The following is a 27,638-nucleotide window of genomic DNA, read 5'->3' on the forward strand; positions in this document are numbered from 1 at the left end:
CCCACACTCAAGCCAATGACCCCCTGCTCAAGCTGGTGATCTTGCATTCAGTCCGGATGAGCTCACTCTCAAGCTGGTGACCTCAGGGTTTTTTTTTTGTTGTTGTTGTATTTTTCTGAAGCTGGAAACGGGGAGAGACAGACAGACTCCCGCATGCGCCCGACTGGGATCCACCCGGCACGCCCACCAGCGGCGATGCTCTGCCCACGGGGGGGGGGGGGGGGGGTGCACCGCCCCTCCTGGGCATCGCTCTGCTGCGACCAGAGCCACTCCAGCGCCTGGGGCAGAGGCCTAGGAGCCATCCCCAGTGCCCAGGCCATCTTTGCTCCAATGGAGCCTTGGCTGCGGGAGGGGAAGAGAGAGACAGAGAGGAAGGAAGGGGGGGGGGGTGAAGAAGCAAATGGGCGCTTCTCCTATGTACCCTGGCCGGGAATGGAACCCGGGTCCCCCGCACACCAGGCCAGACGCTCTACTGCTGAGCCAACCGGTCAGGGCCAACCTCAGGGTTTTGAACTTGAGTTCTCCGCATCCCGGTCCAGTGCCGTATCCACTGCGCCACCACCTGGTCAGGCAGCACTTTCTGTGCTTTCAGAAAAAGTTATTAGAGGCATTGTTCTGTAGTAGAAATTGCCCTGGGCTTGAGCTCAAGAGAGTAAGGCTCTGGCCTCAATCCTACATATTAAATAGCTATGAGACCCAAGTTACTTGCCTCTAATGCATTAATTTCTTCATCTGAAAAATAAAATGTTTGGAGTAGGGACCCTTTCTAACTCTCAGATTCTGAGATTCTACTGTTGTGGAATTAGATTTTTTTTTAAATTTCTAAAGTCTTTACAGTATCCTTAATATATATTTAAATAAACTTAAAATCCTTAAAAATACTCTAAAATATACTTTAAAACTAGTAGACTTGAAACTTAGATATGTCAATTGAACTTATATTTCCTTATGATTAGATTAAGATTTAAAAACAATCCCCTTTAATCATCTATTTTTTTCTTCAGGTTTAATCTGTTTACCAATTATAATGAAAAACAAAGATTATTTAAAAAATTTGGAAGTAGCATTTCCCAGTGAAGCAGAAAATAAATCGTCTGTAATCACAAAAAGGCATCAATCATTTAATATTTTGGTTTATTTATCCTAGTCTTTAATTTTTCTCAGCAGTATATGTCCTTTGTTCCTGGTCTAGTTGTCTGTCAGAGTGACTTATCTACTTTCAGTTCCAGCTTCTACTGTTACTATGTGAATTGGCAGACTACTTTTTCCCTTTATCTTATAGTTTCTGCTTACTATTGGCTTCAGCTTAGTCTTGATTGCTGCTTATTTATGGCTTTACCATACCTTGGCTTCGGTTAAACTTCATGTTACCATCTATTGTTTCTTATTTTCAGATACCTCAAGAAAGAGTGTGAGATTGAATTATTTAATGTCCAAGTTGGGTAGGGTTGTTGAGCCCTGCCATCCTATATACTGCTGTTCCTAAAGCAGATGCCCATTTGTCTTCTAATTTGCCAGAGCATGGGGAACTGCTAGACATTCAGAGTCACAGGTTATTTTATACTTCACATTGTTTTAAGCTGTGTAGTATCTTTTCAGATTGATGTATTATGATTAGTTTTATACAACTGTAGGACATTTCCATTGTTCTAAAACTTTCACTGTTAAAAATAGCATTGAAACTTGGAAGCAAGGAAAATAATCACAGAACAAAGCAGGTTGAAACTCTCAGATTCTTGCAGGTCTGCATTTAAAAGTAAAAATTTACCATGAATTCAAAATATATTTTAATTCAAAATAATAATGCATTAGTGAATTCTAAGAGACATTAAAATGAAGCATACAAGGAACATAGAAGAAATAAAAATGGAAGTGAAAAGGTCTGGGCTTGAAGTATAGAAAAGGTTGAAATGCATTCAGGAAAACTATTGATTGGTGATCCTAAAATTCCCTGTTTACTTATTATAAAATACCTAGTTAATACCAATAAAAGATTCAAATAGAAAAGGATTATGATGATGTATATTATGAAAATATAGTTAGGGTATTTACTTAGCCTCTAACTGCTTACAAAAATTAAGGGATCGAGGAATGTGCAGAGACTCCAGTACTTTCAGCTTTTTGTACAGTGCATTTTCACCAATGAAATAAAAGTTGGTTTTGCATCTCATTTGCATAATAGAACAACTTTCTTTGACTTGTTTGCTTTTCTGATGTTCTTGTTTAATAAAAAAAAATCTGCCCTGGCTGGTTGGCTCAGTGGTAGAGCGTCAGCCTGGCGTGCAGAAGTCCCGGGTTCGATTCCCGACCAGGGCACACAGGAGAAGCACCCATCTGCTTCTCCACCCCTCCCCCTCTCCTTCCTCTCTGTCTCTCTTTTTCCCTCCCGCAGCCGAGGCTCCATTGGAGCAAAGATGGCCCAGGCGCTGGGGATGGCTCCTTGGCCTCTGCCCCAGGCGCTAGAGTGGCTCTGGTCGCAACAGAGAGATGCCCCAGATGGGCAGAGCATCGCCCCCTGGTGGGCATGCCGGGTGGATCCCGGTCGGGCGCATGTGGGAGTCTGTCTGACTGTCTCTCCCTGTTTCCAGCTTCAGAAAAATACCAAAAAAAAAAAAAAAAAAAATCAAATGCTTCTTTATGGCTTCATATTCATTTTGAAATATCCCCTAATTTTTATGAGCAGTATACTTACTATATACATCTGAAAAGAAGATTCTGTTTTAAGAAACAATAAATGAAGTGAAATATCTTTAATATTCCCTTACCAAAATAACACTGTGGAATACTTGATTCTTCATAAATTTATCTGTGCACTGAAATTATTTTCTTCTGATATGTTTCTTCAAGTAGAATTACTGGGTCAAAGAGTGTGAATTTTTTAAAAAAAGACTATACACTATTGATTGTATCTTTGAAGACTATCAGTTTGTAAGTTTTTCTTTACAAGTGAGGTAATGGTATATGTACTCTCGTATTTTCTTTTTACTTGATATATGTATTTTCTATGTTATTTGTAAACTTCATTTTTAATAATTATCTAATATTCTGTTATATGAAGATATTATAGTTTACTTAACATTCATATTATGATTTTGTGTATTTATCATTTTGAGGAATTTATTTATACTTTTTTTTTAAGTAAAAGAGAGAGAGACAGACAGAAAGGAGATAAGAAAAATCAGCTTGCAGTTGCAGTATTTTAGTTCATTGATTGCTTCTCATATGTGCCTTGACCAGGGTGCTGTAGCCGAGCCTGTGCCTCCTCCTGCTCAAGGCAGTGACCTTTGGGCTCAAGACAGTAATCATGGGATCATGTCAATGATCTGCACTCAAGCTGACAACCTTGGGATTTCAAACCTGGGACCTCAGTGTTTCAGGTTGACAATCCACTGTGCTACCATGAATCAGGCTATGCATATATTTTTATTTATATTCCAAATTATTTTTTAGGCTAGATTCCTAAAAGGGAAATTACTGTGACAAAGGAATAAATGTTAAAACCAAATTGATTTTTGAAATGGTTGTAAATGTTTATAGGTTCACTGAGAATGCATAATACCTTAAAATTTTCATACCAACAAAAGTTTTTTTGTTTTATATATTAGTCTTTGCATTAACTGAATTAAGATGCCACCCACCTCAAATCACATCTTTTAAAATTAAGTGCTACTTCCAGCCTTTTGGGTTAATAATGGTAAACTGTTAGGTTTGAAGAGAGTTCGGCTTCTGTTACTCTTTCAAGGCTATCAAATCAACATTTTATGAGATGAAACTTGGCCTTTCTAATATTGTCCAGGGCTAATCATACTTTGATTTAGAAAAAAGTAAGTTACTTTTACCAGATTTGAAAACTTTAAAGCTGCATAATGGATAAAAGGAGTAATTTGTGATGTTGTTAAAATCATTTCATTGCTAACAAACCTCACCTCTGGCCAAACTTAAACCAACAAACACTCCAAAACATAACTAAGTAGTATTAAAACTAAGTAACTTACGTCACATTAATACCATTAAAGGTAACATTTTGTAGTTAATATTAACAAACATGAAGTGTGGCCTTTCTTGTCCATTTAATAGAATGAGATGATTTTATAAAGCTTTTATCTGATAATATTGCTTTGGTTAACCTAGAATTTTTTTTTAAAAAAAAGGCCTTTAGAAGTGTCTGACCCATAATGGTGAAGTGAATAGAGTATCAACCTGGAACATTGAAGTCTCAGGTTCAAAATACCGAGCTTACCTGCTTGTGCATGGGCTCGTCTGTCTTGAGTGCAGGCTCCCCAACTTGAGTGCTAAGTTGCCGGCTTGAGCGTGGGACTATTAACCTGATCTCATGGTCGTTGGCTTGAAGCCCAGAGTTGCTGGTCTGAGCCCAAGGATGCTTGCCTGAGCCTAAGGTCACTAGCTTGAAGCCCAAAGTTGCTGGTTTGAAGCCCAAGGTTGTTGGCTTGAGAAAGGGGTCACTGACTTGGCTTGAGGCACCCCACACCCCCATTAAAGCATGTAAGAAGAGTAATCAGTGAGCAGTTAAAGTGGTATGGTAAAGAGTAATCAGTGAGCAGTTAAAGCAGTTAAAGAAGTTGATGCTTCTCTCTCCCTTCCTGTCTGTCTCTCCCCCACTCTCCCCACCTCTAGTAAAAGAAAAAAGAAAAAAAAAAGAAAGAAAATAACAGGCTTTAGAAGAAATAAAAGACATAGCAAAGGAGCTATTTTCTGTCTGTAAGACATTCTCCACATTGATACTCAAGCTCTTTGCTAGGAGAAAGCAGTGTATGAAGGAGAACTTGCTGAAAAGAACTGTTTTCAATTATTGTTGAATGCAGTATCATCAGTGAACAAATATTGATTAAAACCTGGATTATAGTATTCAATAGTTCGAATAATAAATGGGAGGTGAGATAAAGATAGTATAAAAGTAGAGGACTCTGAAGACATGGATAAGGAAGGAAAAGATATGAATGCCATCATATATTTGAGGGAGAAGAAAATAGGTGTGCAGATTCTCAGGCTTGGCGGATTTATGGGTTTGTAAGTTATGCATAAGGAGCTAGAAGAGAAGGAGAAATACAGTGGATTTCAGAGGAGACTGGAGGAGTTGCAACCAGGAATAAATGGCTAGCTTTGGGAAGCTTGCCTTTATTGAGAAAGATGGTAAAGATATTGAAGACATAGGTAAATCTAAAAATGAAAGGGAGAGAAGGCAAAGCAGTTTATGTTCAATGGTCTTTTTTCTTTGATTAGAATTAAGGACTGTGGTTATCTGGAAAAATAAGGGTTATGAGGTAAGGTTGAACACATAGAGGAACAACAACTATGGAGTATGGAAAAGGGAGCCAATTAGGAATGAATAAAGATAATTATAATGTTAATCTATTGACCTTAGATAATGTTTTTATAATAGTTATGTGGGTGTTTTTTTTTTTGTAACTCCAGGCAATGGGAAATGAAGAAAAAAAACACTTCAATTGAATTGGATTGACAAGAGACACTCTAGAGATGCAGAAAATAAAGGGTGTTTGTTGGAGTATGGTCAAAACGATTGACTGTAGTTCTGGCAGATAGGAAGTAAGGGAATCATAAGGAGCTGGTATCCCATGGAAAGACAAGGAGTAGTGGTAAGCAGGAGGATACAAAAACAAAGAAAAAAAGCAGGAGGATAAAATTAATTTGGTAAGGGTGGGGGAAGTGAAATGGTTGATGGTAGTGGTAAAGAGGGGATTGTACAGTTCAGAATTTTGCAGGTGATACCTTCCTAAGTGATGAAGTAATCAGACTGTTTTAGAATGAATGGGTTACTTAATTAAATAGAGGTGAAATTCCTCAGAATAGGTGAGGTCAGATGATCACTTAGGTTCTGGTGCTGAATATTTAACTAATTGGGATGAAGACAAGAGTCATGGCAGAGAGAAAAGCTAACATGGGTGTCTGTGTCCTTAGAGAGTGTGAAGGTGTGCAGAAAAGAGGTAACAGCAGTCTTGAGACTGCTATTCTTAGCGTTGCTTGCAGTGTTGGCTTTTGGCTGGTGTGTGGGAACTTGGAATTTGGGAGGGTTCTCAGTATTCCCAGAATTGATAAGAATGGCTCATTGTGCCTAAACTGTGCAGTGTGGTTTATACCGAATACCTGCTTTCCTTCTGGGAGTCTGGAATTTTGGTACATGATAAGTAGAGGGTGTCTATGTGACCAAAGCCTTGGGCACTGAGTAATGAATGAGCTTTCTGGGTAGACAACATTGTATGTGTGTTGTTGAAACTAATTGCTGGGGAAATTAAGCACATCCTGTATGTCTTCACTGAGAAGAGATCCTTGCAAGCTTGCTTCTGGTTTCCTCTGGACTTTGTCCCATGTGTTTTTTTTCTTTTGTTGCTTTTGTTTTGTCTCCTTTTACTATAATGAATCTAGTGGTGATTACAAGTAAATGTTGAATCCTGTGAGTCCTCCAATCCTGTAAGTCTCATTATTGAAACAGATTGGTTTTGTGGACTCCTAACACAGAAGGAGGGACCTGGAAAGCTGAAAATGACAGTTGGGACATGGAACAGTCCCAACTCTGACTTCATGGGCATCAGAGGAAGAGAGAACAATGATATGGAAGACTGCAATGAGGAATTAGTGAAATGAGACATTTTTCTGGTTTGAAAATTGATTAATTTATTCAACAAATATTTATTGAGTATTTATGTCTGGCATTGGGCCAGATATTTGAGGTATAAAGATAATTATGATACCATACCTCCCCATAAACAACTCATTGTTTATCAGGGTAGGGAGTTAGGCTTGTTGACATAATTATAATAAGATGTGGTAAAGACTGTACAAGAGAGAAATATAATCAAGTAGTATGGGAACATGGGAAATGGAATTCCTTTGTTTATATAGTACTGGTTAACATTCAGACTCATTTTTTTTTAATAGAGCAAGACTTTTCAAGGAAAACAACTTATACCATTTGTCGTCAAAATAAAATTCCAGCTTTCAGAGGAAGATTATGAATTTTGGAAAAGATGTATCTGCTACTATGAGCTTGGTAGCTTCCTAATTCTTAAAGACCTTTTTGATGAGATCAGTGACCATATTAATGAATGTGATCATTCTAATATCCCAAAATGAAGCCTATCAGCATTTGATAAATGTATGAGTTATAAGATTAGATCTGGGTAAAAAAAATTATTCAAAATATAAGATATGCCAATGGATTTTAATTTAGCAGACTATTAAAAGTTTATTGATAGACTTTCAGTTTCCTCCTTGCAAAAATCTGAGAGCTACCACTTGCCAAGTTTTGGTATAGCATCAAAGAAAAATGTAGACAATTTTTCAACTACATATCTGGTAAGGCCCAATTTTCTTCATAAACTTCAACCAAAAGAACATATCACAGATTGAATGCAGGAGATGTGAGAATTCAGCTTTGTCCCATTGTCAGACATTAAATGGATATGCAAAAATGTAAAATAATACTTTCCTCACTAAAGAATTTTATGTTGAAAAATAATTCACATAAAAAAAAAATATATATATATATATTTTGTATTTTTCCAAAGCTGGAAACGGGGAGAGACAGTCAGACAGACTCCCGCATGCGCCCGACCGGGATCCACCTGGCACGCCCACCAGGGGGCAACGCTCTGCCCACTAGGGGGCGATGCTCTGCCCCTCCAGGGCGTCGCTCTGTTGCGACCAGAGCCACTCTAGTGCCTGGGGCAGAGGCCAAGGAGCCATCCCCAGCGCCGGGGCCATCTTTGCTCCAATGGAGCCTCACTGCGGGAGGGGAAGAGAGAGACAGAGAGGAAGGAGAGGGGGAGGGGTGGAGAAGCAGATGGGTGCTTCTCCTGTGTGCCCTGGCCGGGAATCGAACCCGGGACCCCTTGCACGCCAGGCCGACGATCTACCACTGAGCCAACCGGCCAGGGCCATAAAAATATTTTTGTTAGCGTATATACTGGGCTCATTTATGAATAAATTTTAAAATGTTTTAGATTTCTTAGTTCTAATCCAAAATATCAATAAATGTAACCTCATAAACTGAAACCATCATTGAGTTCCTTAAGAATTTAAAAGAGCCTGACCAGACAGTGGTGCAATGGATAGAGCATCGGATTGGGATGCGGGAGGACCCAGGTTCGAGACCCCGAGGTTGCCAGCTTGAGCGTGAGCTCATCTGGTTTGAGCATAGCTCACCAGCTTGGACCCAAGGTCACTGGCTCGAGCAAGGGGTTACTCAGTCTGCTGTAGCCCCACGGTCAAGGCACATATGAGAAAGCAATCAATGAACAACTAAGGTATCGCAACGAAAAACTGATGATTGATACTTCTCATCTCTCTCCGTCCTGTCTGTCTGTCCCTATCTATCCCTCTCTCTGACTCTCTCTCTGTCTCTGTAAAAAAAAAAAAAAAAGAATTTAAAAGAGTAAAGAGGCCCTGACACCAAATGTTTAAACAAACCCTGTATCAAGAGTACTATATTCCAAATAGAGATGAGAAAAGAGTGCCTGGTTATCATTGCCCATTCTGCCCATAGTCATGTAGTACTTCATTTGAATATTAAGTCTTATTTAGAGATTGTTAAAAATAAAAGCAAATTGCTGTTGGAGTTCACTGCTGTGGGCTGGGGAGACTCCAAGGCTTCGACAGCAGCATCTTCCAGGCATTCTTGTTTAGGCTGGTGTGAAACACAAGCAAGGGGGAACAGAAAAGTCTTAAGCACCAAATCAAGTTAATGGTTGCTAGAAAAGCTGAGTACTCTCATCTAGTGTAAATCATGTTTCTGGTAATCTTTCCTGGGACATTATTTTGGGGGTGAGATGAAGGAAGAGGACAATTACTGTCTGTTCCTAAGGTAAACTTAACAAACTGTATGACTGAAGAGGAACTGAGTGCCAAAAGAATATCCTTGCAACTACCAGCTTGACTTACAAGCTTTGCCTGCAGGAACAGCAGGGCAGTTAGCACAGCCACTCAGCCAATAAGGATGTATCTGGATTCTGGAAAGGAAGAAGATTAGGGTTTAAACTCATTACTGGACTACTCTCTCCAATTTACATATTACCTAGCAAACTATAGTTTGATAAAATAATTTGTTTTAAACATTTAATTGCAGGGGATGTAGGGAAGACATTTCTTTTTGGAAGACTTGGATGTATCTGGTTGTTGCTTTTCTAAAAAAATTCAAAGACCAGTTGGAAGGAGATGGTTAATTACAATAGTAAACCTGGTTGAAATAGAAACTTGATTGAAGGAGAAGACCTACAGACCAAGGGAGATAACATAAGAGAAGGATATTTATAATTGAGACGATTAGTTACTCAAAGACTTGTTAAATGACATATTTTCTAAGGGAAATAGATGAAAAAGAGTACATTATCTAGAGACCTCACTCAGTGCTACCAGCAAGGACTTTACACCCCTTCCTCATGGGAAGACCTTTAAGGTTGGAGGTGAGTATCTGTAGGGGCTTTTCAAGTAGAACGCATATTGTTCCAAGGCCCCCACATTCACAGAAAATTAGATTTAGCTCAGTCTTTGAATTTTAGAAACAGAATGGCATTAATTCCAGAATTACATTAAGTAGTAATGGTTGTCAGTTTATATTTGGTGTGAAAAGAACTTGGGCTAGGACCTAGGTAGCTGTATTGTAATCTTTTTCATAAATAGTATCCATTGTTTTTAAAGATAGATTAATATTATTTCAATGCTATTTTTACATAATATATGAAAGTACGTACTTAAGATGATGAAATGCTTTCAAATGCCACCATCCACATATAGGAAATGATACAAAAACCACAACATGACCCACAGAAGTGTTTTTTATTGACTTGCACAGTGTTTTAAAGGAGGGAAATGCTGCATAGAAATCTAATTTTCCACTTTCTCTTGGAAAAATAAAATCATGCAGTCTGTCTGTCAAAGGTGGCTCTGCATTCTGAAGTGACAATAATCACTTGGACCTGGTGTCTTTCTTTCTCTCTGTATGCCCTCTACCTGGTCAGACTCGACCAATCCTGTTGCCTTCAAACGGCCCACCTCATTCATTGGATTTTCCCTGTCCAGCTCCATGGTGGTGGAATTAGAAATCCTTACCCTAGCTGGATAGCTCAGTTGATTAGAGCATTTGCCCGATACACCACGGTTGTGGGTTTGCTCTCTGGTCAGGGCACATACAAGAAGCAACCAATAAATGCATAAATAAGTGGAACGACATAATTTTTTCTCTCTCTCTCCCTCCTTCCTTTTCTTTTTTTTCCTCTCTCTAAAATAAAAAACTTTTTTTTTTAAATTCGTAACCTGGCCAGTTGTTTAATACAGAATATTTTAGGGTATTCCTCTTACCAGTGCCAGCTTCCCAATGTGCAGTATTTTATATTTAAGAGTTGTAAAGACAGTGAATCTTGAGGGTTCTCGTGATAAAGAAAAATGTTATTGTAACTATATGGGGTGATGTTAACAAAATTCATTGTGACTGTCATTTCATATATATACATGTGTCAAACCATTATGTTGTACACCTTAAAGTAATACAATATTATGTCAATTATATCTTAATAAAACTGGGAAAATTTTTGACACCAGGATCTAACAAAAATCATATTTAAGAATCTCAATTTTTAGTTCCAGGGTGATCTGTTACTGCCAGTGTGTCTTGAGTATTTTATTCTTTCGTAGTAACTTACTGTGAAGAAATAGTCATGTGCCCAGTCAATTCTCATGATCTTGGCAGACATTTAAATGCTTAGAGAGATATTAAAACGTACTACCTCGATTTCATTTCTTTGGTGGTATATATAGCAAATTTCTTAAAATTTGAAAATATAAGTAGCTAGGCCAACTACCACATTGTTCCAGGTGTTTTTAGCATTCTTTAGCTGTAATAGCAGTGCTGATCTCAGAAAGTGCTAACTAATCAGTTTGCATTTTTAGACATGCTACTGCTATACTGAGTGTTAAGAAATGCTCTTGACTTAAAGTGTAATTAATAGCAATTTTAGTTTTCTGTTACTTAGTTGGAAGAACCTTAGTAATTTGATAAAATTGAACATTGTGGGTTTTTTGTTGTTGTTGTTTTGTATTTTTCCGAAGTTGGAAACGGGGAGGCAGACAGACTCCCGCATGCGCCCGACCCGGATCCACCAGGCATGCCCACCAGGGGGCGATGCTCTGCCCATCCGGGGCGTCGCTCTGTTGCAACCAGAGCCATTCTAGCACCTGAGGCAGAGGCCATAGAGCCATCCTCAGCGCCTGGGCCATCTTTGCTCCAATGGAGCCTTGGCTGTGGGAGGGGAAGAGAGAGACAGAGAGGAAGGAGAGGGGGAGGGGTGGAGAAGCAGATGGGTGCTTCTTCTGTGTGCCCTGGCCAGGGATCCAACCTGGGACTCCTGCACACCAGGCCGACGCTCTACTACTGAGCCAACCGGCCAGGTCCTGTGTTGTTTTTCATTACATTAATATTTGGCTAGCAAAGATAACCCCCAAAAGTCATACTCAGCCTTTTATTATAAAAGTTTTGATTCAGCTGCTAAAATTGCTAGTTACATTTCATAAATTGCTGATTATCTTTTTTTGTCTCAAACTTCCATTGTTACTCTGTAGTATATGAAATTGTAGTCTATTTTCTTCACCTTTTGATTAAAGCACATAGTCTATTTTGTGCAGCAAGGACATGGAATAACATATTTTTTTCTCTTTTTAAAATAGATTTGGACTGAGCAACAAATTTGAATCAGAATTCCCTTCTTCATTAACTGGAAAAGTGAGTATATCTTAATTATTTAGATACTATTTATATGCCTCAAAACTAAAGTCTTTTCTTAACAAATTAGGAAAAAATTTATGCTAATGATATATGTTTATTGATTATTAATGTTGCAGTGTTGTTATTTCTTAAATTTTTTTCTTTAGGTAGCTCCTGAAGAATTTAAAGCCAGCATCAACAGAGTTAACAGTTGTCTTAAGAAGAACCTTCCTGTTAATGTACGTTGGCTACTTTGTGGCTGCCTTTGTTGCTGCTGCACATTAGGTTGCAGTATGTGGCCAGTTATTTGTCTCAGTAAAAGAGTAAGTTGAATTATATATTTTAATTTAAATTTAGAAATAGACAAGCAAGTCTTGCATTTATCTATTTTTGTTTTTTTGTATTGAATGAGTCACACTATCCTGAATACTATACAAAAATAATCTGATCCAGTAGTGATAAATTAAATTATGGTATGTCCACATGCTGTTTATATTAAATAACCATCTAAAAATTATATTTACCATTTTTATGTCATAGGAAATTACTTGAGAGTGGTGTAGAATACAGCATTCTCTCTGTACACATATTGATGGTGGGATAAAATAGTTTGGTGGTGTAAAATACAGTGATCTCTATATTGGTTCCTCAATTTTTATTATGAAATAAGTTATATTTCTACTAAAAATATTTTTAAATTAGTACTTCTCTGTTGATAATGCCAATGGCACCCTGTAGTTTTCATCAGGTCATCTTCATACCATAGAGTTTTCCTTTTATAAATTTTTGGTTGTTATTGGATTCATAATTGAATTTGCAGCTTTCATAGTTTAGATCCCCTAACTCCTTTCAACTGTTTGGGTGTTTGCATCGTTTTAATAACTGCTTATTTCACTTGTTGGATAATATTCTATCATTTAACCCAAAGAATTATTTGAGATCCTTTGTTATTTTACTTTTTAGAAAAGTTTTTGTTAACCTTGACTGATTATCTCAGAGGGTTAGAACGTTGTCCTGAAACACCAAGGTTGCAGGTTTTATTCTCAGTTAGGGCACAGACAGGAAGTGACTGGTGAATGCGTACAACAAATGAATGCTCTCTTTTTCTCTCCCTCACCGTCCGTTCCATTCTCTGCCTCTCAAAAAGCAATCAATAGCCTAACCAGGCGGTGGCGCAGTGGATAGAGCGTCCAACTGGGTTGCGGAAGACCCAGGTCTCTCCCTCACCGTCCGTTCCATTCTCTGCCTCTCAAAAAGCAATCAATAGCCTAACCAGGCGGTGGCGCAGTGGATAGAGCGTCCAACTGGGTTGCGGAAGACCCAGGTTTGAGACCCCGAGGTCGCCAACTTGAGCACAGGCTCATCTGGTTTGAGCAAAAGCTCACCAGCTTGAGCCCAAGGTCGCTGCCTCGAGCAAGGGGTTATTCGATCTGCTGAAGGGCCGCAGTCAAGGCACATATGAGAAAGCAATCAATGAACAACTAAGGCGTTGCAACGCGCAATGAAAAACTAATGATTGATGCTTCTCATCTCTCCGTTCCTGTCTGTCTGTCCCTGTCTATCCCTCTCTCTGTAAAAAAAAAAAAAATTAATGTTGGTCTAGAAAACAGAGTTATAAAAAAAAAAGCAATCAATAAAAAAATTTTTGTTGAATTTATTGGGATGACATTGGTTAATAAAATTATGAAGTTTTCAAGTGTACAATTCTATAATACATCATCTGTACATTGTATTGTGTGTCACCACCCAAAGTCAAGTCCCCTTCAATCTCCATTATCCCCGCCTTTACCTTCTACCTTTCCCCAAACCCCTTTCCCTCCGGCAGTCATCATACTGCTCTCTGCATTTATGAGGTTTTATTATTACTATTTTCTTCTTTGCTTAATGCCTTTACCTTTTTCACTCAGCCCCCGACCCCCCTTCCCTCTGACAGCCGTCAGTCTTTTCTCTGTATATATAAGTCTGTTTCTGTTTTGTTAGTTTATTTTGTTCGTTATGTTCCACATATAAGTGAAATCATATGGTACTTGTCTTTCTCTGACTGACTTATTTCACTTAGCATAATGTCCTCCAGTTCCATCCATGCTGTCTCAAAAGGTAAGAGTTCTTTCCTTTTTACAGCCACGTGGTGTTACAATTGTGCAAGTGCATCACAGCTTTTTTATCTACTTATTGTTTGAGATCTTATTTTTTCTTTTTTTAATGAATAAACAAGATACTGCCATGTGTGCGCAGTATAGGATTTAGAAAACAAAAGTAAACTGCATATTCTTCTCTACCCATTTTTAGTAACTTAAGATAACTTTTCAAATGTTTTTATTAAACTTTATTTGAGACATAAGGTAGATATTTTTAGGCTTTTCCCATTTGTAGTTTCAGAAAGTACATTTTATTTAACATTTTAATATTTAATTTAAGGTCTTGGTATATATGTGGCTATATGGAATGTTTATTTGATAGATTTAATTTTATATGGACTATACAATCTAGTGAGCATAAGCAAATATTACTGCTTTAAAAAAATAGAACTTATTCTCAGTGATTGATCAATTTACTCCCTCTAAACCTCAGTTTTACCTAACATAGAGTTAATATCTTCCTTGCAGGGTTGTTTTAAGAATTTGAGTAAGTGCATGTGGAGTACTTAGTATAGTATTATATTTTGCCTATAGTAGGTGCTTAGTGAATGGCAGTTGCTATGATCACTTTAGTAGTATTCTTCCCATTATGTCCTGCTAACTACTGTATCCCCAGCGCCTCTCACAGTGCCTCACATCAATTCTATGTTCACTAAATATTTGTTAGATGAATGTACTTTTTGGCTTTTGAAATCTTTGAGTAGTAAGATAGTATTCAGAAGATATGGCCCTTACAATTCAAAGCAAGATTCCTAAGTAAATAAAAGCATCTTGTCTTTCAGAGTGGCAATTTTCAACGGGTGTTTCACAAGAATTTTTAAAACAGTCAATACCCAACTAGTCAGGGGCACTGAACTCTTTTCTAAGAGGCACTGACCCTTAGATTGTCAAATAGAAAATGACAACAGCCAACACAATAGCCTCCTGGTGTGAATGAATCAAAATTATACCTATTTTTTTGTTTTGTTTTTGTCACATAGGCCAAAACTCACATAGGCACATATAGGCAGTATATTTTTTGGTGTGCTGCAGAATTTTAGTAATTAGTTTATGTGTGTCATGAGATGAAAAAGGTTGAAAATCACTGTCTTGGAGTAAATTGGAACCTTTTTTTCTGTAGGGGCAAGGTGATAAAGAGTAAAAGATAATATAGTACATCTTGTTTAAAGCTGGGTGGTGTTGAGAGAGTCACTCAGACCTCTTGAACCTGGGATTTTTTCCTTTCCTTACCCCTTTCTTTCCTTTTCTTTTTTTTTTCTTTTTCTTTTGTAGAGAGAGAGGAAGGGAGAGAGATTTGGAGGGAGAAGGAGGGAGAGCAAAGCATCAGCTCATCATTGCTTCACTTAGTTGTGCATTGATTGCTTCCTGTGTGTGCTCCAGTTGGGGGGGTGGGGAGAGGGTTGCTCAAGCCGAGCCGGAGACCCCTTGCTTTAGTCAGGTGACTTGGCCTCAGGTGACTTTGAGCTTCAAGCCCTCAAGCCCAAATCAAGCAGGCAACCTCCTCATTCTAGTGGATGTTCCATCCACTGTGCCATCATTGGTCCAGGCACCTGTTCTTTTTCTTTAATCTGAGATAAAGAGAAGCTAACTGAACTCTCAGGTAGTTTCCAGATCTGAATATCTGTAATCCTTTGAAAATTGAGATATTTAGGTCTACAAAACATTTCTGTTTCCAAACTTTAAGAAGTTCTTGTTGATTTTAATTCAAAACCTAAATAACTAATATTTTAGTAATGTATTTTTTTTTAAACCGAAAGGCTTTTTTAAAAATTTTTTCTTTATTTTTTCTTTATTCATTTTAGACAGGAGAGGGAGAGACAGAGAGAGAGGAGAGACAGAGAGAGAGAAGGGGGGAGGAGCTGGAAGCATCAACTCCCATATGTGCCTTGACCAGGCAAGCCCAGGGTTTCGAACCGGCAACCTCAGCATTTCCAGGTCAACGCTTTATCCACTGCGCCACCACAGGTCAGGCTTAGTAATGTATTTTTATATAATTTTTAATTTTTATTCTTTTAGTTTCTCTGAGGATTTTTTTAGGTAATTGCTATTTAGCTTTTGAATTTTGATGAAAAGGGTCTGTATCCAGTCTTACTGCATTTCTTTTACTTTAAATTGTAGTATGCTTAGATTTTTCTTCTGGTTATCTTTCATGTCAATCTCCAGTTTAGTTATTCAATAATTGTGAATTACTTTGGTTGGGGTGTAGTGTGAGAATCCAAATGGGAGAGGTCAGGAGTAGAGGTTTTTTCCCTAATATTTACATCCTTCCTTGAAACTTATATATTTACTCTTAAGAACGCCACACAATGAGTTAATGCAATGTAGGAGGGGCTAGGACTCGCACTGAAGGTAGAGTTTGGTATTCTATTTACGATTCTGGGTATTCAGTTTGTGATTTCTTGCTCCTTCCTCAGTATCTCCCATATTATAAAATGCAGGATAAATAAATAGGTTTAATCTCTGAAATCTTATTTCAGTTGCTTTGTGGAAGAGATCTTCTGTAAAAGATTTCTCATAACCAGGAATATATTGCTATTCCATTTTAAAGAATATTTAAACTGCCTAACTTGTGGTGGCTCAGTGGACAAAGTGTCAACCTGGAACGCTGAGGTTGCCGGTTCGAAATCCTGGGCTTGCTTGATCAAGGCATGTATGGGAGTTGATGCTTCCTGTTCTTCTCCCCTTCTCTTTCTTTCTCTCTATCTCTCTTCCCTCTCTCTGAAAAAATGAATAAATAAAAATCTAAAAATAAATTAAGAAAAGAATATTTCAACTTGAAATTTAGAAAACTGATTCTTATATAAACAAAATAAATTACAGTCAGTGTGAATGTCACTGACCATTTGTTCTTAATTGGAAAAAAATGTTACTAAATTCTCATCATAAAAGAGGATGCACGAAAGAGTGTAAACTTTGTGAGCCTTACATGTGCAGAGGTGGCATTAGGACTTTAAACATATGTTAGACTCCTTTGAAAATGTGTTTTGCAAAGAGCTAGTTATAATTCAGTTCTCTGAATATTTAGAAGATAGTGTTGGTGTGGTGGTTTATAGAAAGATTTGCCTACTTTCTTCAGTGTCCACTCTGCTGTTAATCCAGTGAGTTCTTAATTTCAGATACTGCATTTTTCAGTTCTAGAATATCCACTTAATATTCTATATTTTAGAGTAATTTATAGAGTCCAATTCTCTTTTGAAATTCTTTTCACCCATTTTGTTTTCCCTTTTTTTAAAAAAATATTTTTTTAATTTTATTCATTTTTAGAGAGGAGAGAGACAGAGAGGGAGAGAGAGGAGAGAGAGACAGAGAGAGAGAAGGGGGGAGGAGCTGGAAGCATCAACTCCCATATGTGCCTTGACCAGGCAAGCCCAGGGTTTTGAACCGGCGACCTCAGCATTTCCAGGTCAACGCTTTATTCACTGCGCCACCACAGGTCAGGCTGTTTTCCCTCTCTTTTATTGGCCATGTTAACCATAGTTAACTTAACATTTTATCAGTTTACACTAATACCTGGATTATCTGTGGGTCTGTTTCTGTAGTTCTTTCTTTTATTGGTCATATTTTTCTGCCTTTTAAAATTTTTAAAAATTATTTTTTATGCTAGATATTACACACAAAATGAGGTTAGAAGCTCCAGATGAAATCTACCACAATCAAGATTCTCATCTCTTTTTCTATTAGGAAGATTGTGTGAGAGGGGAGTGGTCACTTTGGTGTAGTAAGAGATTGAGCTGAGTTGGACTGGTTTGCAAGTTTAACAAGATTCAGTTCAACTCTGGTCTTTGTCTCCTCTACCCTAAAAGTTGTATCCTTGGCATATTTTGAGTTTGGTTTTTTTAGCCTTCTATTCCATGCAGATTCAAGTGTCTTGAGGGGGAGACCAATCATGTGTTTAATGCAGATCCTCCTCCTCCAGGCAGAATTTTGTCTCATAAGCAGTGGTAGACTATGACTTATTTTTCTCTGCCTTCTGGATTGGCCCCGCATCCTTCTGTACTGCCTCAGAACTCAGTTTTGTTTCTAGAGAAAACTGATCCATTGAGCCAGCCTGTATATCCCGCAGAAACTATTGATTTCCCTTTCCTTCCCACCCTTAGAATCAACAAAGAAAGAAAATGCCCAGTAATCATTGAATGATTTAGGAAGGACTCTTTCCTTCTCTGGATTTTATTTCATCGAATCCTTATTGCTTCTGGAATTTTCTGATGTTTTTATTTAAAATTTTTTGTTTTATTGATTGATTTGGGGGGGGGGGTGAGAGAGAGAGAGAGAGATCAGTTTGTTCCACTTATCTATGCATTCATTGGTTGATTCTTTAAATGCCTTGGCCAGGGATCAAACCTGCAACCTTGATGTATCGTGATGGTGTTCTAAACCAACTGAACCACCTGGCCAGGGCTTCTGATGTTTTCAAAATAATGTGGTTTTACTTCTTCCTCTTTTATTAATTTCTATTTGTAGTAGGAGTGTTGGCTTGAGACTAGCTACTATAGCCTACCTAGAAGTATAGATCTCAAATTACCTTTACTTTATGTAAAGAATTATGGCATTTTTTTACATTTGGAAAGGAAAGAATGATGCGATTGTTTTTATCTTTTTTTTTAATATTTGAAACTTCACATTTAAAATTATATTGTCAATACATTCCATATTCATTTTATATGCCTCAAATGGAAGGATTTATAAGTTGATGTCACTTAATTAAGATGCAAATAAAAATAATTTATTTTGCTGATTGAAAGTGGAAAGAACATTGGATTTAAAGTTGGGAGATCTGGGTATGAATCCTTTCATTACTCTCCCAGGTAGTATTACATAGGGCAAACCATTTAACTTCTTGAAGCCTGTGTACTTTATAAAATAGAAATACACCCCAAGTCATGTATCATTGCATAAGGCAAGGTATAAACAAATAAAATACGTTTTGGATAAATCTCACTGAGACTGCAGAACAGAGTAGAGTATGTATGTCTGGATCTTAGAACCATAGAATATTAGAGCAGGAAAATATTTGGTGTTAGAATACATTTTGTTTTTCAAATTTTAGAGTCAATTTGTTTGTTCAAGGATGACAACTTATTGGCTTAAGATACCCTGCATGTCACGCACATGTTATAAATTCTTGACAAGCTCTGTAGTATAATCGAATGAACATGATGTTGAAGGCCATACAATTCTGGTATTAAATTCTAGCTTCACTGTTTCTTAGTGTAGCTTTAAGTTTCTTAACTCTTCTAAGCTGTAGTTTTCATATGTAAAATGAAAGTAATACAGCTACCTTACAGGTTTGTTGTGAAGATTTAATAAGATAACAAAAGAAAGCCACCTTCCATGAGGTCAGACCAAAAGTGAGGATCAACAGATACTATTTACTATTCCTTAGCCCTTTTTCTTTCTCCAGTTGTCCATTATAATTGATCAGTAGGTGATTCTTCCTTGTGTAATTACGTTGTTCTTCAAAGTCTCTGGTAGTAATACCTTTGATTGTGTTAGCTGAAACCATTTGTCTTAAGAACAATTTTTCTAATTTTCTGCTATGAATTGAAACTCAGTTTTAGTTTTTTGATCTGTTACAAATATTTTCAGAAATTTTATCAGAGGTTAGTGGGTAACTCCCTTAAAATTGTGTGCAACAGGCCCTGGCCGGTTGGCTCAACGGTAGAGCGGCGGCCTGGCGTGCGGGGGACCCGGGTTCGATTCCCGGCCAGGGCACACAGGAGAAGCGCCCATTTGCTCCCCCCCCTCCTTCCTCTCTGTCTCTCTCTTCCCCTCCCGCAGCCAAGGCTCCATTGGAGCAAAGATGGCCCGGGCGCTGGGGATGGCTCCTTGGCCTCTGCGGCCTCTGCCCCAGGTGCTAGAGTGGCTCTGGTCGCAGCAGAGCGACGCCCCAGAGGGGCAGAGCACCCCCCCCCTGGTGGGCAGAGCGTCCGCCCCTGGTGGGCGTGCCGGGTGGATCGGTTGGGTGCTTGTGGGAGTCTGTCTGTCCCCGTTTCCAGCTTCAGAAAAATACAAAAAATAATAAAAAAGAAATTGTGTGCAACATTTTACATTTGTGCTGTGTGCCATTTTTGTATTCATAAAGTACTGAGAATGACCTAAAAAAGTTGAGAACCACTAGCCTAGATCATAAACTCTATGAAATTGTATTTAAGCTTACCGTATTTAAGATTAGTACCTGTAAATCACTGCTCAGTACTAAGAGGATTTTTTTTTTTTTTTTTTTTTGCATTTTTCTGAAGCTGGAAACAGGGAGAGACAGTCAGACAGACTCCCGCATGCGCCCGACCGGGATCCACCGGGCATGCCCACCATGGGGCGATGCTCTGCCCACCAGGGGGCGATGCTCTGCCCATCCTGGGCGTCGCCATGTTGCGACCAGAGCCACTCTAGCGCCTGAGGCAGAGGCCACAGAGCCATCCCCAGCGCCCGGGCTATCTTTGCTCCAATGGAGCCTTGGCTGCGGGAGGGGAGGAGAGAGACAGAGAGGAAGGCCCGGCGGAGGGGTGGAGAAGCAAATGGGCGCTTCTCCTGTGTGCCCTGGCCGGGAATCGAACCCGGGTCCTCCGCACGCTAGGCCGACGCTCTACCGCTGAGCCAACCGGCCAGGGCTAAGAGGATTTTTTGTAATACAAAATGTTTGCAGATATTTAGTTTATCTTTATCTAAAACTATTACTTTTAACAAACAGGACTAAAAGGATTTTTCTAAAGATACTTTGGTAGATGTTTTCATTTGTCTAGGTTATTTAAAAGTTAATGTTCACATAAAAGTTTTAAAAGAAGCCCTTTTGTTACTATAGCTTTATTTTTTTAATTAAATTTATTGGCGTGACATTGGTTAATAAGATGATATTGGTTTCAAGTGTATGTACATTTCTGTGATACGCGATCTGTATATTGCATTGCATTGTTATATGCCCACCATCCAAAGTCAAATCATCTTCTGTCACCATATATTTCGCCCCCTTTACCCTTTATTATTACCTTCACTTCCCCTTTCTTCTGGGAACCACTATACTCTTTGTTGTCTGTGTCTATGAATTCCAGTTTTATATCCCACATCTTGAGTGAAATCATGTGGTTCTTAGCTTTTTCTGACTTACTTATTTCACATAGCATAATATTCTCAAGGTCCACTCATGTTACAAATTGCAGTATTTCATCTTTTCTTTTGGCTAATATTCCATTGTATATATGTGCCACATCTTTATCCAGTCCTCTATTGAAGGACACTTTGGTTGGCTCCATGTCTTGGCCTCCATGAATATGAACATAGGGGCGTATGTATGTTTGTGAATAAATGTTTTAGAGTTTTTCGGATAGATGTCAGAAGAAGGATTGCTGAATCATATGGTCACGCTCTATTCTTAATTTTTTGAGGAACTGCCTGCCATATTGTTTTCCATGGTGTCTGTACCAGTTTACATTTCCACCAGCAGTGAATGAGAGTTTCCTTTTTCTCCACAGTCTCTTCAACACTTATATTACCTGTCTTGTTGATAATAGCCATTCTAACAGGTGTGAATACTCATTGTAGTTTTGATTTGCATTTCCCTAATAGCTGGTGAAATTGAGCATCTTTTCATATATCTGTTGGCCATTTGTGTCTTCTTGGGGGAAAGTGTCTGTTTAGTTTCTCTGCCCATTTTTTAATTGGATTGTTTGTTTGGTTGGTTTTGCTTTATATGAATTCTTTATATATTTTGAATAGTAACCCCTTATTGGAGCTGTGGTTTGCAAATAACACCTCCCATTCAGTTGGTTGCCTTTTTGTTTTGTTGTTGGTTTCTTTTGCTTTGTGGAAGCTTTTTAGTTTGATATATTCCCATTCATTTATTTTTGCTTTTACTTTCCTTGCTTTTGGGGTCAAATTCATAAAATGTTCTCTAAGACCAAGCTCTATAAATTTGGTACCTATGTTTTCTTCTATGTAACTTATTGTTTCAGATCTTCTACTTAGGTCTTTGATCTATTTTGAATTAATTTTTGTACATGGGGACCAACTGTAATCTAGTTTCATTCTTTTGTATGTGGCTTTCCAATTTTCCCAGCACCATTTATTGAAGAAGCTTTCTTTTCTTTGTTTTTCCTAGTAAAAGGAGCCTGTAAGTACAAGGAAATGTATTTAGTTATTGTTTTTGAGGAATCTGATCATATTCTAGTTTATCTTTTTGGTGAGTTCAGATTTTCCATGTATCATTATGCTGAGATAAGCCATTTAATTTTTTCTGCACATCACTGCAATATAAGAATTATATTAATCTAGAATAAATGGTAAATCAAGTAATTTTCTCTTACGTTAAAATAATTAAATTTTATATGGTTTCCTTCTAATGACTATAACTAAGAACATTTTTGTTTTACTTATGTTAGTAATATGAATTTGTACAGATGTTAAGAGATAAGTATAGTTATTTGAAAAATACTTAAAAGTTAAAATATAAGGTTATGAATACATTCAAAGCATTATAGTTAAAACTTACTGCATTATAATTTGGAAGTTTAAAATTAAAACTTGTTTTAATTAAAAATTGAACATTTGAAATTGCACTTTGACTTTCTGTGATGTTATCAATAAATCCTGTTAAAATGTTAAGTTTATTTTATTTTTTTTTAAGTTTAAATAGCTTAACTTTTATAGTTGTTAGTGAGATATTTTATTTATGTATTTTGTTAACATGTCTTAGCATCTTTATGTTCTAATACCTGAAGGATGCTGTTTTTTTGGGAGGATATTTCAGAGAAATTTTGTTAACAGCTTTTACATTTACTTTTCTTTGGCTTTAAGTACTTTAAAATCCATGAGATTCTTATTTTTTTTATTAGCAAAGTTTAAAAAACCACATCTTTGAAAAACTACTCTTTCAAATGATATATTGTAAATATATTATTGATAATGAGTATATTATATGTACTAATAGTAATAAAGTAGGGGAGTAATACATTCAAGATTTTCTAGAAGATTCCTTGATTCCCTAAAAGACCTATTTATATCTAATTGCATATAATTTGTTTATAAGGAATAATTATTTCTTAGAAAGTTGAGAGATTTAGAAAAAATTAACAAAAATGCTTCTTCTTAATAAGTCAAATTTACATTTCCTGGAAACCCTTATTTTCAATTGTAACTTACTATTTCTAAGTGATTTATATATATTTTACTATTGTAAACTTCACATACATCTTTGGAAGTTGATAAGGGGTATGCTATACTTAATTGTTGATTAAGCATTATTTAATTAACTATTTTGTGAATTATTTAGGCCATTTACTTCTGCGGTTTTCATGTTTTGACTTAATTTCTACAGTTCTATCAAAACTTTAAAAAGAACTAAAGGCAATAGAAATTGAAGCCATAATTACTATTCTTCTGTTGCTAATAGTTATTCAAGTTAAATCTATTAAATAATTTTTTTGGTAGTAAAATGTTTTTAATCTGTAAATTTTTACTCTAACATTGCTTAATGGCCATATTAGAGCTAGTTCACCAGTGAGAAAAATATAATTAGCAATGTGTTGAAGTATGTGAAAAAAGACGAAAGTGAGCTGTGATGAGGGCGATTGGTGGGAGCTGTCCTTTTCCAGACCAGGTTAGTGATGTGATGTAATTCTCATAAAAAACTTGCTTTGCTTGCATGCTGTGAGTTGGTGGTCTTGGTCCTTTTAATTAAGGATAATAATTCATGTAAAATTAGATTTCTTGTTGATTATCTTATGCAGAAGTAGTGAGAATTCCTTGATTAAGAACCACTAACCTGTCCTCTCACCCCTAGGGTGTGAGCACTGAAAAGGATTAAGGCCCACTGTAGGGAAGCTTGCACTGACGCCTGCACTGCCCTTTCCTCTGTTCTTTCTGTTAAATAGGAGATTTTTAGTTCCCATGACTATCAATTTGGTGCTTTTCACAGGCACCAAATTATTTAAAAAATTAACATGACTTATTTTTAGCAACCCACTGGCCTAGAATACTGAGAGATGATATTTTTTGTATGTCACGTTGACAGACTGTATTCATATTATCTTTTTTCTGATGAATATTAGTTTGCTTTAATTTATGTTAAGTTTAATGGTTGATATAAACTTTTAAAAATCAAAGACAGATTTTTATATGCTTAGGTTTGCTTACCCAGTTAGTAGTTATAGAATTTGGCAGGGTTGGATCTTACATTTCTTTAAAAATAGTATTTGACAACTCTGTGGATATAAACTCTTAACTTTTATTTCTAGAATACTGCAATTACAAGGTGCTTTTTTTCATGTGTAAAGGCTTTTAAATAGCTTTTATAAATGCTGAAGTGCATATTTTTTCAGTATCTGCCAAAATGGTATTGTATGTAATCTTGAAACTATATTTTGATTTTGTTAACTAAAAATAATTGCAGACTATTAAACATTTTCAGTAGTTAAACTTTTTTTCCCATTTAATTTGAGCTTTTGTCATTACTAACAAATAATTTGTGGCACAGTTTCTTTCTTTCTTCCTTAATGACCTCTAGAATCTATATACTTGTCACCTTAGTGTGCTAGAAATGTTTCACTTAGATCAAGGGTTTCTCTCTGGTTTTGTATGTTCTCACCTGCTCCTCACTGTAAATCATTGAGATGTCAAGTGTAATGATTAATTAAGCTGCACGTGCAAGTGTTTTTTTTTTCACCTGTCAAGCAGGAAAGAGGTCTTATAGCAAGATTAGATGGTGCTAATTTACAGCTTTTACTTTAGACTGTCAAGTGTGTAGAAATATTTTATATTTAGATGCTTATTCAGAATATGGCATACTAGAGGTTGTTTGGTTTAGAATTCTTAAATATTGTAACATACAATTATTATACCAAACCTTATCATTAAACTTTTAATTAGAGGCAAAGAATAAATTCAGACATTTCTACATAAGTATTTCAGAATTTAGGGTTCATATTTTATAATTACCTTTTATTCAAATACTGGTAGTTGATTTTAGTTAAGTATTTTTAAGTTTTTAACATGTATGTGTGTGTGTGTGTGTCTGTGAGAGAGAGAGATATACACCGTAAGACCCATTTGTAATGATATTTCATTCTCAATATAACATGGGTTTAAATTTTTGATGAAATGATGATGGTCACTTCACTTTTTTCTTTGAGTAATTAAATTTTGCAGAATGTAATGTTAAGCTTTTAATCTTTATACTTTAATATAAAACAAGACTTGGAAAGCTTGTTCTCTCCAGTCTTCTTTCACTCCCACCCCCCAACTCTTAAATCATCAGTAAAAGTAAAATCTCAAATTGTATAGTAATCTTAATCTATTATTAAAGAGTCCTAGAAAGGAAGATTACAAGGTAGATTCAGGTTTTGAATCGGTTTTGCCATTGGTTTAGCAGCGGGTGGGCAGGCAGATGCCTGCTTAGAGTAGAACCTATTGCCATTTTTCACCATTGATAGAGTAGCCTTTCAGAGTCAATGAGCTCTGTCAATGTGAGCTTGTCAAGGCTACAACTTCATAGACCTGAGAGGCGGTTTGAGAGGTCAGCCCTTTTCAGGTTCGCTGTGATGCAAATGAACTTTAATGCTTAAACAACTATTGGAATTTTTATGTCTGCTCCTTGTTCTTTTTTCTTCACAAAGTCATTGACGAGACATTCAGTGCTTTTTAAATTGGAAGTTGCATTGTGCTAAAGACCTAGTACAGATTTACGGAGGGCTGAAAGCAGTTAGATCATGTTCTTTTCATGGTGCGATTAGAATCAAATCGATTTCCCTACAGCCTTCAGCATTCAGATGGCAATTTTAACAAAGCTTGGGGGCTAGACAAGGGACAAAACGACTGAACTGAATGTTAATTACACTCTGCAGCCTTATTTTCTTTTGATTTGGAGCTGACTGGCAACTAAATTAACAAAAAGTGTGACCATAACTGCTGCCCTATTTTCATTTAAAAGGAGAGCTGCCTCTAAAAGGCTATCTTTACAAAGAAACAAGTGAGGTCTGCTGATCATTGTTAACAAGGGCACTTTTTTTCCCTTTAAAATTCTTGTCCAAAAAACTGTTCAAGAAATAATGTAATAAATTAGTCATTGGCATATTATTATCCAGAGAGTTACTTGGTTTTATGATTTTTATGACATAAACTTGGAAAATGTAGGGCAGCAGTGGCAATTCACTGGTAGTTATGAATTATGGTTGGCTCCTACATGACCGTGGTGTGTCTTTAGCATGTTCAACATGCTGAAAGGTAATATGGCAACAAGATAATAGTTAGATACTGTTTTATTATGTAACATTAAACTATCTAAAACCAGCTTGATCCTAACAGTTTCTCACCTAGCTCATCCTTGCTTGGTATACAGTTTTTCACATTTGATCATCAGCACTTATTTAGTTGGGCCATATTGAGTGCTAGATGCTTTTTCCTTCCCTTGTGAGGAAGCTGCAGCTGCACCCAGTTGCATTTGACTCTTGTGGCAACACTGTCCTTTTTGCACCTGCAGCTGTGTCAGCCTGATCCCAACACCTGGCACCATGAAAGATCCTCTCCTCCATTCATATTCCCAAGCAAGAAAGATTACATGCTGCATAGCTTATCTTGTAAAAATCAAGTGATCTTAAACATAAAATTTTCAGTTGATTTCTTTAACAGTAATAGTAATAGTGAATTAAGAGTGATTTTACTATCATTCTTGTTGGTTTAAATACATTTTTGCCCTGTTTTAATACTTAATTCTTACATATTAAGTATTATAAAAAATTTTGAAATAATGGAGATTTGAATTTTTATCATTTGGTAGATAGCACTAGCTTTTCAGACTTTGATAGTTTTAATTCAGAGGCTAGAAAGTTTGAAACAGCAAAAAAAAAAGAAGATACAATGCTAAATGATTATAATTTATTTGTTAAAATAGTGTACTAATTGTATTCAGGTTACTGTTTAGTGCTAGACTGTTGATAGTGTTATAGGCCACCCTATATTCATTCTCTGTCTTATACCTCTCTCCTTTTCACACTAAAAGCAGCTGCAGAACAGAGTTTTTCTAAAACCAGTCAAGAGTAAACTTTTTTCTCATTTGTCTTCCAGACACGAAGATCGATTGAGAAGTTATTAGAATGGGAAAACAATAGGTTATACCACAAGGTGAGTACCACAGGGAGCAGCTTCGTACTGTTGGGGTCTGAATTGCACAGTATGGAAACAGATGCTTTTGTTGAACTAAAAATATGAAAGGTGGACAAATGGGTTAGTCTATGTGCCGCAATAAAATAGAGCTCATTTTTCTTCTTTTACTCTCCTTCTTGTCTAGCTGTGCTTGCACTGGAGACTGAGCAAAAGGAAATGTGAAACGAATAACATGATGGAATATGTAAGTTAAAGGGCTGTTTTGTGAGTTTCTCTATTAAATGATCATTTATTTTGCTTCTGATCTTATTCTTTCCATGATTATTAATCAGCAAAGGTGTCAGGAGCTTAATCTCCTGAGTGCAAGGATTTTCTACGGTTCACAGATGCATGGTTTCATGTGTAAGACTGATTTATAAAGTTATGAATGACTTGAAAACAAGGCTTCACTGTGTTCTGAAAAATAATAAATTAATTGCCAAGATAAAATAGCCTGAACATATGTTGATGGAGTGTGAAATTTTAGATGCTATATAAAGAATAACCACAACTTTGGTTACGCAGCAAGTCAGATATGGCTTTTTTATATAATGCTAATCAAGTTTCCAAGTGTGGAAGAAAACCTTTCAGCCAAGCCATTGGAGCTTAAGAAACCTCTAGCCTTTATAAATTTTAACAAC

The 27,638-nt window shown here is 36.8% G+C and overlaps 1 protein-coding gene across 2 annotated transcripts in view; it reads left to right on the top strand.

Moving 5' to 3' along the window:
* The window catches only part of CHIC2 (cysteine rich hydrophobic domain 2), a 45,820-nt gene that overhangs the window by 13,378 nt on the left and 4,804 nt on the right, over positions 1-27,638 (top strand). Inside the window, exons 2-5 of one of the 2 annotated variants that reach the window (XM_066232507.1) lie at positions 11,695-11,749; positions 11,899-12,054; positions 26,920-26,976; positions 27,143-27,202. In XM_066232507.1, coding sequence (XP_066088604.1) covers positions 11,695-11,749; positions 11,899-12,054; positions 26,920-26,976; positions 27,143-27,202 — 328 coding nt within the window. The remainder of the gene's footprint in view (positions 1-11,694; positions 11,750-11,898; positions 12,055-26,919; positions 26,977-27,142; positions 27,203-27,638) is intronic. The other variant, XM_066232508.1, reaches the window with a different exon arrangement.

Source organism: Saccopteryx bilineata, chromosome 5 (assembly GCF_036850765.1).
Source record: "Saccopteryx bilineata isolate mSacBil1 chromosome 5, mSacBil1_pri_phased_curated, whole genome shotgun sequence".
In the NCBI taxonomy this organism is placed as follows: Eukaryota; Metazoa; Chordata; class Mammalia; order Chiroptera; family Emballonuridae; genus Saccopteryx; species Saccopteryx bilineata.